Source organism: Tripterygium wilfordii, chromosome 6, assembly GCF_013401445.1.
Source record: "Tripterygium wilfordii isolate XIE 37 chromosome 6, ASM1340144v1, whole genome shotgun sequence".
Lineage (NCBI taxonomy): Eukaryota > Viridiplantae > Streptophyta > Magnoliopsida > Celastrales > Celastraceae > Tripterygium > Tripterygium wilfordii.
The window spans coordinates 8,533,202-8,543,173 of NC_052237.1; the positions used below are offsets into that span (position 1 = coordinate 8,533,202).

A 9,972-nucleotide genomic window follows, 5' to 3' on the forward strand; every position below is an offset into this window, starting at 1 on the left:
TAAGGACATCAATCCACAAATCAGAGGGTCAAATAACATTAAAAAAAATAGCATCGCTTACCAGTTATCAGCAAACTAAAACAAAGTCCAATTATACCAACAAGAGGTGGCTCGGTTGACAATCGATTGGGTTAGACATATATATACCCAAGGTTCGATTCCAACCGTAAACATATTTCTCGTATTGCAAAAAAACAAACAAAAAAAGAGTCCAATTATAAGGGAACATTCATCTTCGGACTCCTTTCCTATTTCCTTGATTAGTAGGAGAGTTCTGGTTGTTGCCTTCTAGTTTCCTCACAGTTCGTTGAATAGCTGCTAGCTTTTGACGCTGGTTGCGGGTCCTCCTTTTACTACATGGTCCATAAAATACATATACATTACTCGCTGACGCCAAAGTAACACCAGAGAAAACTATCGATAGTCTTATTACATTAATCGAGTTTTAATTTCTGTTAAAATAAAATGAAATGCAAGTTCAATGCCAATTTGATGATGACATGATATATTGACATTTCTACATTACCTCGCAAACAGCAATCCTGCTGTGAGAACCATCCCTCCAACCGCCCAAGAAACTCTTTCCCAAAATGGCATTTCCTCCACCCACTGCTCAAAATCTTTTAACACCTCTCCTTTTGAAGCTCTCTTGGACACCTCAGACTTCCTCCATGAATTAGCAATAGAATCTAGACTAGCTTTACCACCATAACAAGATGTTTCCTCAGTGCCAAAGTCTATCAATTTAATAGTAAAACCGGCAGCTTTGCAGAGCTCAGTGCCATTAGAGACCCATTCAGCAGCTCTACCACAAACAAAGTCATTCACCCCACAAGGTGCAAGAACCTGTCAGGAAAAGATCCTATCAGGACATACAGTTTGTCAAGAATACAGAAGACAACTAAGACTAGGCAGCTCGCGATTTTCAGATAGGTATGCAGATGAGAGAAATGTGTTTAAACTAATTCATAGAAACAACCCTATAGAGTTCCACACACTATTTCACAAGCCCAACTAATTCGGGAGCTTCTGCCATCATTGGTTAGGGAGAAGCACTTTGATAATAAATTATGATCGCGTCCTTAACGAACAGGATGTTTCAAATTGATTATCAAAAGACTGAATCTGTGCAACAACATAATTGAAAAATGTTTCCAAGTACTTCGAAAGAAATATCGCTTGGAGTCTTTTGCTCAAATTCTTGTGTGATCGCAAACAAAGATTAAATTATCACATCAAACTTCATATGAATAAGCTAGTCTAGAGTCAAGAGACCACACTCACCTGTGCCTTGGCATCCATAGAGAAATAAGCATCAGTGCATGCTTGATAGACTCTGTCACAAAAAGATGCACATATAAGAGGAGGTCCCTTTTGTACACCAATTCGTGGATCACATATGGAACACTCCAATAATTCCCATAACTGCAAGCACTCTTGGCTGGCTTCCCCAGAAGAAGCCAGCCTCCTAATAGATAGCAAAGCTGGATGTGTTTGAGATACGTCGCAGCAAGTCTTTCTACGGAATACCCTACACAAGGTCAAATCTTTGGAACCCTTGCCTACTCTTTTTGGTGGTTTACCTTCAGCTGAGAACGGTGGAAAACGACCCCCTTGAGAAATGCACACTTCATCAGATTTCGCTGCATAGACATAAAATGAAATAATTCAACAAATTAAAACTTGAATGCAATAATTACAATAGTGAAAGCAAAACTGCTAGTAAGGAACAAATGAACCTTTTGTGGGACCTTTCTCTTGGCGGTACCGATTCAATGAGTTTGAAATGGTATCATCAAACCTCAATAAAGAAAAATCAATACGACTAGATGATAACTGGAATAGATGCTAACTGAAGCAATGTTAATACAAAACCAAATGTTGCTCTTAAAAGAACTAGGGCATTAGTGACAACCTAGTGCCTTAGAGAGACCTTAAGGTTAAGGAACTGCAGGCACAAGATCTTCGAACACAAAGCGAGACACTAAAACACATTTAGAGGAAGCAAAGTTACTCATGCAGCATGTTTTACTAAGTGGTGCACACACAAGGATGGGATATGTCACTACTCTCAATTCACACTATAGTATAAGATTTGATAATTGGAACAATTTTCACTAAGCTTTTAAAGTTTCCAATATATAAGGCTCTTAACAACTAGAATCACCAAGACAACATTCTGTAAATGTTAAGGGAAATCACAAAGCAAAATCATCTTGACGTCATGATCATAAAGCTTCAATCTTTTGCAAAAGGGAAGGCCATCAGATGAGTAGAGAAACTAACTTCAATGTTTGATGCCACCACAATCTTTTGCAAAGACTCATGCTCAAATCTCAGTCACCGTCTTCATACCAGATAAAAAAAATCCAACAATTTCAATTCCTCCTGGCCCTTAACTGAGATTTCTCACGCAGCTATCACTCTCAGTTCAAATATCTCTCTCCTTTTCAAGATCAAGTACCACAAAAAGAAAAAAAAAACACCATAAACAGCTTCCTCCATTTTTCCAATCCACCAACTCAATCAACAGGCAAAACGAGAATCTCACATAAGCAGTAAAATCATTACCGGAAAACCGGAAAAAACTCAAACACGAATAGAAAAAATATTTGTCTCAAAGGAGAACTCATTAATTGACTACTTATGCGGGGTTTTATCAAAGATTTAAACGATCCACCAAATTCAAGGGGGACACAACAATCACAAATGCCTAGACTGAAATAGAGAGAACACGGGAACTCACCGGATGAAATTGGGAGTAAGAGATTCGGGAGGAGCAGCAAAATCAAGAACCCATAACAGGTTTTCATATCCCTACAGGCTACAGTATACGGAGAATGAGCAAGACGACATGGGAAGTCCATGGTCTACAAGTACCCGATGAACCGAATTTGGCTTTGGTCCGCGCGGAGTTGAACTTTCTCGGTCTCTTGTGTCTCTGTCTTCTGTGTTTATTTTATTATTATTATTTATTCAATTTATATTTTGACATTTATTCAAAAAATACAGTGGGAAAGTGTATTTTCTTTTCCTAGTTATATATATATATATATCAGTTTTTTTCTCCTAAGGACACAATTTGCGGAAACAATTTACGGAGTTCTGAGAGCCGTCGGATCTAACTTGCGGGACTATAAATTTTCTGTAAGACCCGTCATATTTATGGTTGAAAAGTATGTTCACACTCTTGGTTCACATAAGGGAATTTCAATTATGCTGAAAATTCAAATTGAGATCAAGTGAAGGCCTTGGATGAATGCAGAGGGTTGGCAAGCATCTTAACTCTACACATCAGATCTTGATTGTCATTGTGCTTTTGGAATTGGTTGATTGTGTCTTTATAGTTTTATTGTGTTTTTGTTTGTCCTTTTTTTTAAATTTTTCCAATTGAGAGGGCCTTATTCATAATAAAACAAAAATATAGATAAATGACATTTTTTTTACCGAGAATGACATGATACAAGTTTATCATTTGACCTCGGACCATAAGACCCGCAACCTCAGAGCATGGCCATAGAGTTATTGTGTCTAGTGAGAGTCAAACTCTGAAACTTTCGAATTCATACAGTGCCTATTTGGCACAGCGATCGGCAAAGCGGATCAGCTACCGATCCCACTTCGAGGAACCGCTGTGCCAAACAGCACAGCGGTCCAGCGGATTTGTTGGCACTTGCGTTTCCGCCTTGCATATTTTTTTTAAAATTTTTTAAATTGTGGGGCCCACATAATCATTACTTTTTAAATTTTTATAAGAATTAATGTGGCCCCCATAATTTTAATAATATATATATTTTTCTACTTAATATTATAAAATTATTTTTTAAGAAGAATTATAAAATTAAATTTAATATTTATAAAAAATTAAAAATACACATTAATTTACTAATTAACATTTTCAGTTTAAATATACAAAAATTTCTAATATTTTATTATTCCCACTTGTATCATATTATAATATTTAATTAATATAAAAATAAATATTATAATATTATAATACTTTATTTCAACGGTTTTTCCGCTAGCGTCAGTTTTTACTTCACCAAACACCTCACAGCATATTTCACAGCTTTAAACTCAGCATTTTTTCCACAACTTTTTCGCTAGCATTGAAAATCAATCTTTCCACTCTACCAAACAAACCCACAGTATGGCCCCAAAGAAATTCACCACCATGGGCTAAGGCTAGATTGCACTAAGCCAATTTCTTTTAAAAAATACACTTAATAATTAATATACATTATATTTGTCTTCGTGTGTTGATTAGGAGAGAAGGATTTTTGGATATGAATTTATGGATACAAGAGGTTGATTTGTCGCACAATTTTGATAGTAACATATATATATTATAGCATATATGGTAGATAATAAATGGTAATAGATATGGTTCCTCAAATATTGACATGTGTTTTGTTGTACTTTTACTCGTAGCATAAATGATGTTAAAATAGTTGTGTAAATTACGTGCAGCAGTATTATGCATTAAAGTTGAAACATATTAAAATAAATGGTAAAAAAAATATCAAATAATTTATAAAATTAATAAAAAATAAAATAAATATATTATCAACAATTACTTTTCAAATAATTTTTAATAATTTTTATTTAAAGAACTAAATTATTTACTAATTCAAACTAAAAATGTGGGGTAAAAAAGGTGGAGAGAGAATGAAGGTATTATATTCACTCTAACATAAAGTGAATGTTAAAAAAGAAAATCTTTTACAAATTGTCTCATATAAGACCATTTGAAAAAGGACAATATATTGTTCAGAAATTGTCTCGGTTTTTGAGATGGGAAATTAGTGTTTGTTTGTGATTAACAATTTATTGTTAAAAGACAATATATGGTGCACTAAACGGACCCAAGGTTTTCCTTTCCCTTCAGTAGAAAGGAGTCAAATGTTCTTTAACCCAACACATATATCTATTGTGCTTTGTGCTGGAACTTACGTTGCTTGTTACTTGTTGCAAATATAGAGAAAATAGATGGCTTTGAGGTGTGAAGTATCACTTTCTTTTAGGTGATATTTGCTCTGACAATGCTAGGGAGCCCAACTCTTAGTACCTCAACTCAATCCAAGTCTATGGCTCCGTTTGTAAATAATATGATATTATGCTTGTATAGTATAAGATTTGTGATAATCTGTCTGGATTACCCCCAATTAAAGGGAGAGTGATGGTTTTTTTTGTCATTTGATATGTTATTTCTTATACTAAGCACTCCGTGTAAAATAAAAACGAGTTGGAGGTGTTTTAATATTATACGTCTGGCATCGTATAAGAACCACTTTTGTATAAAGTTATAATATCCCGAGTATTTTAAAAATCATCCAAACACCCACTAAGTTCATTAAGGGATAATTTTATACTATATGAAGCCTTATCCGCTCATCCAAATGGAGTCTTATCCGCTCATCCAAACGGAGCCTTAAACTTAGATTTTATGCCTTTTGTGATACATTTACTATGCAACTTAATCTAACAAATATAAATAGCGATTTTTTAATAACATATTGTTATTAAATTTATTTTACAACTTTAATGCCCAAATATAATTTGTTATTTACATTCATTTTAAAATAACGAATTAGGAACATTTTCAAATGTAAAAAATGGAAAGTCTTATATAAAGCAATGCTAATATAATTAAATATTTTTTGAATATTAATACATTGAAATGGTCATTGTTCAATTTAAATCTTGCGCATTAATATTTATTACACAATAATATATATTGTATACATATTTCTACAATCTCAATGCCGCTCCCTCTTATGGAGGAGTTTGTTCGCAATAATATCCCGGACATGCGCCATTGTATTGTCATCACGCAAATCATCATCCCCTCCGACAACATCTTCATAGGGGCATATGATATCACTAAAATATCCCCACCAATAGAAACTGATCATGTGGCATACACATGTCAACTGGACCAGAAGAAGGTCAAGCGCCGACCAAACTACCCACCTTGGAAGAACTACTTACCTACAATTTAGGTAGGTCGGTACGGACCGACGAACCTACCCTCATGTCCAATCCTTGGTTGTTCACCTTACCCGACCGAGGTGGTTCATCCCACCCGACCAAGGTAGGAAGCTCTATCGAGCTAGGTAAGAGCAGTCCAACAATGAAGAAGTCTCAGTAGGACTCCAACTCTCAGTAGAGACCAACTCCCCATTGGAGAGGGGCCCGTTTAGCGGAGACGCCCTCGCTGACACCTTGCCAAACAGGTAGCATGTGGCAAAATGGCTAAGCAAATGACTGAGGGATCAAGACTTACACAAGGGAGGGTGATCACATAATGAAGCAAATAGTTCAATATATTCAAAAACCGATAAAACACAAAGTATGAACATACTACTCACTGTGCAACCTCTATGTTCAGTAGCCAAAACTTGACCGTTAATCATTCAGATCAAATTTCACGTCAAATATAATGCACATACCAAATTAGGATCACAAACAAGCAAATTATGGCTTAACCAAGTAAACTAGTCAAATCGCACACAATTTGTACTAGAGAGCTAGGGCATAGAATATCTCAGACAAGATGACATATTTTCTCAAACCATCCTTAATAAATTATGTTCATAATAAGGAAATTAAGATGCACACAAAATTTCAGTTCAATCGAAGTTGATTTGGTTCATCACGTTCACAAAAGAACACGTATATACAAAACTTAAGAGTTTACGCAAGTATCAAAATTTTGACGGAATTTAAGTATATCTTCAAAATCATAATAAGTAAATTAAGATGCACACAAATTTTTAGTTCAATCAAAGTTGATTTGGTTCATCGCGTTCACAAAAGAACACATACACAAAACTTAAGAGTTTAGGTTTTGGCAAAATTTAAGTATATCTTCAAATCAGATTGTAAAGCACTCAATTTCACTTTATTCTTGTTCTGGATCATATATTAGACCATCATTATATGGTTCAAGTTTCAAGTCATTTGAACTTCAATCAATTAAATTATGATCAAACAAAGTTTGAAACCCTAATTGTCCATATTATAGTCTTTTCTCAAAACTGAATTTCCAGCACCACACTCATCATAAAATAGTGTCAAATTCACATGTATAGGCATAAACCTTCACATAGAGCATTTAATTATACTTTACAAGTAAGTGACACAACTTGGCATATTCATTCAAGTTCATTTATCATAATTCAATACTCAATCAAATAGCACACAAATAGGATTTATATCATCAAAATCACATATATAGGATTTAGGGTCCAACAATGACTAGCAAATTTGAAAAGGAACAATTTTCAAAGCGTGCTTGGTTGATTGAAATCCATTGTTTTTAAACTAAAATCTATTGTTTATGTCTTATGAATTTCATTGATTTAAATGAATGAAATAAAGCTATTAATAACTAAATCCACTACTTTTAAATCAGTGGAATAGCTAAAATTCATTATTTTAAGTTCAAGAATCAATCTCAGTAATTTTAAATTCAAGAATCAATCTTAGAACAACAAGTGATTCCATTGACTTCAATGAAACCCCAAATTAAGAATATCTTTATTCCATTAATTTAACTAAATCTATTTAAATAAGTGAAACAACTAAATCCATTTATTTAAATCAATAGAATAACGTAATCTATTGTTTTAAATCAGTGAAATAGTTAAAATCTATTGTTTCAAGTTCAAGAATCAATCTTAGAAATTTTAAGTTCATTATTCAATCTCATAACAACAAGTGATTCCACTGATTTAGTGAAACCTCCCAATCAATTGAAAAAGGGCAATCAGTAAGGTGAGACAAAAAGGAATGACAAAAACTTTATAAAAGAAATTAATACAATCCAAAGAAATTAATCCACCTCAAAACCAACCAAATTTACAAAAACCTTTCTACAAAAAAGTTCAACAATAACCCAATATAACTCACTTGAGCAAAAGGTCTCAACATTCAAAGCATACCCACTTGAAAACAACCTTCAAAAATAATGGAATGACATACCTAAATCAACGGAATAAATATTCCGGCAAATATTATGGCCTTCCAATAGAGCTTGTTACGATGGTCGGATCAGGCTCCTAAAGTTTTGGTTGGAAGCGGCTTCAAGGCGAGATTTCGGCAAAGTAGGTGACTATTGACGGCAACCGAAGGTTGGGAATGAGCCATGGTGCTCTAGCGCTTCAGTTCGATGGATCGACACCCCTTGATCGGTGGCCAGACAGTCGACCTTGGGTTCTGACAGTGAGGGAAAGAGAGAGGGATAGGGGAGAGATAGAAACAGAGAGAGTGGGGGGAGAGAGGTAAATATAGAGTGAAGCTTTTGAAATTAAAAAATTTTCTACCTAGGATTAATGCTGATATTGTCATGCCACATAGACTTGGGATGGCTTGGGCTATCAAAATGTTGTGCAACATAGCATTTTCGTATTTGCCCTCACTATTTTAGTCTGTTGCTAGGTTAATATCAAATCAGCCTTAGGATACAACAAAGCCACAAACTAGTGTCGCTCTTCTTAGTCCTTCCTTCTATTTTGGGATATTCCAAACTAGTGTCGCTCTTCTTCATTAATTAATAATTTTGTTGTTATATTTCAAAATTACCCTTGAATCTTTAATTATCCTTGTTTCAAGGGAAAAAAAAGTATTGTCATAAATAAGGGTAAATTTGGAATAATATGATTATTTTGTATAGTTGAATTGCATTAGATGATATCCCCTTAAAAAGTTGGATTTTTAAAGGATGACAAACACAAATTTGTACTTCCCTCGAACATGTATTCAAATACATGGTAGAATCAATTTCTCATGAAGAGTTTAAAACTATTATTCTTTTTTCATGTGGGACTTGATTTTCACTATTTATTTCAACTAGTCTTGCAATCTACATCAACATTACTAAGGTGACAAGGCTACGCGTGTAAGTTCAGGGTCCCAACTTGTTTGGTCTAGTTGTATGGGCCTTCAGGTTTGGTTGGCTGTTGGACCCCGTCATCTAGATTCTCAATTTGCACTAGGCCCATCTAATGTTATATCCAAATGAATCGAGTATTACTTCTCATGATGTCATTGTGGCATTTTGAATTCGTGGGACTAGCAAACATAATGCAGAATGCTCACATGCGGATGTCCGTGTTACGGGCGTCTATTTTTTTCACTAAGTCAAAGAGTTTGACTTTGGATTTCCCTGCCACACAAGCCCCTTGTCATTGATGTTCTCTTAATCCCTTACGAATGCATGATAGAACTTTTGACCAAGAACTGATGGCATGCAGACATGAAAGATGGAATAGAAGGAGGAGAGTGGGTCTTTGGCAATAAGAGAGAGAGAGAGAGTGAGCTGAACTCCATTAGGCCATTATGATCATAAGCTCTTTAGTCTCTACATGTCTGATAACTTAACCACTCAAAGGACAAGCATGAGAAACTGCTCTGCACGCCAACCTCAAGTTTAGGTGTACAGTGAATGTCAAAAGGGCGAGATTGTGTAGACCCAAATGTTCAAAGGACAAGCGTGAAAAACTTATGTGGGCGCAAGCCCCAAGCTTAGGACTATATCGAATCTCCAAATAACAAGTTTATATATACCCACAAAGGATGTACAAAGGACAAGCGTGGAAAACTTTTGTGCAGGCGAGCCCCAAGTTTAGGTCCAAATCAAATGTCCAAAAGACACGTCAAAATCGAATGTCCAAATGACAAACTTGTATTATGTCTCAGTTTTAAAAAAATGTCTAATAACTTACCAAGAAAACCAGAATGAAATACTACTAACCAAAGTCATGTAACTTTCGTTTATAATCACATTATTGTGTAGTGAAAAATCATACATTAACCCTACCATTCAACCATCTTCTTAGTTAGTGTCAAAAATAAAATTGACTCATTTAGACATGAATTAATTCTTACTTGGATCAATGGACCCATCCATCACTCCACTCCGAACAGAAGGATTTGGAGAAAACCAGGTTACAAAAAACACTACTCATA

General features: G+C 34.8%; 1 protein-coding gene across 1 annotated transcript; it reads right to left on the reverse strand.

Annotated features, from left to right (window-relative positions):
• Positions 1 to 2,920, reverse strand: LOC119999455. Its single transcript, XM_038847023.1, has 4 exons — positions 2,747 to 2,920; positions 1,285 to 1,643; positions 527 to 846; positions 1 to 353 (listed from the first exon to the last, which is right to left on the reverse strand). Exons 1-4 carry the CDS (start codon positions 2,865 to 2,867, stop codon positions 230 to 232), a joined length of 924 nt encoding a protein of 307 aa, XP_038702951.1. The 5' UTR covers positions 2,868 to 2,920; the 3' UTR covers positions 1 to 229.
• Between the last annotated feature and the right edge of the window lie 7,052 nt (positions 2,921 to 9,972).

Excerpts from the sequence above, each read along its gene's own strand:
- LOC119999455 (XM_038847023.1), bottom strand. The coding sequence starts at position 2,867 with ATGGACTTCCCATGTCGTCTTGCTCATTCTCCGTATACTGTAGCCTGT. Across the intron at positions 1,644-2,746 it reads CTTACTCCCAATTTCATCCG|CGAAATCTGATGAAGTGTGC; the intron begins GTGAGTTCCCGT and ends ATGTCTATGCAG. Across the intron at positions 354-526 it reads GCAGGATTGCTGTTTGCGAG|TAAAAGGAGGACCCGCAACC; the intron begins GTAATGTAGAAA and ends TGGACCATGTAG.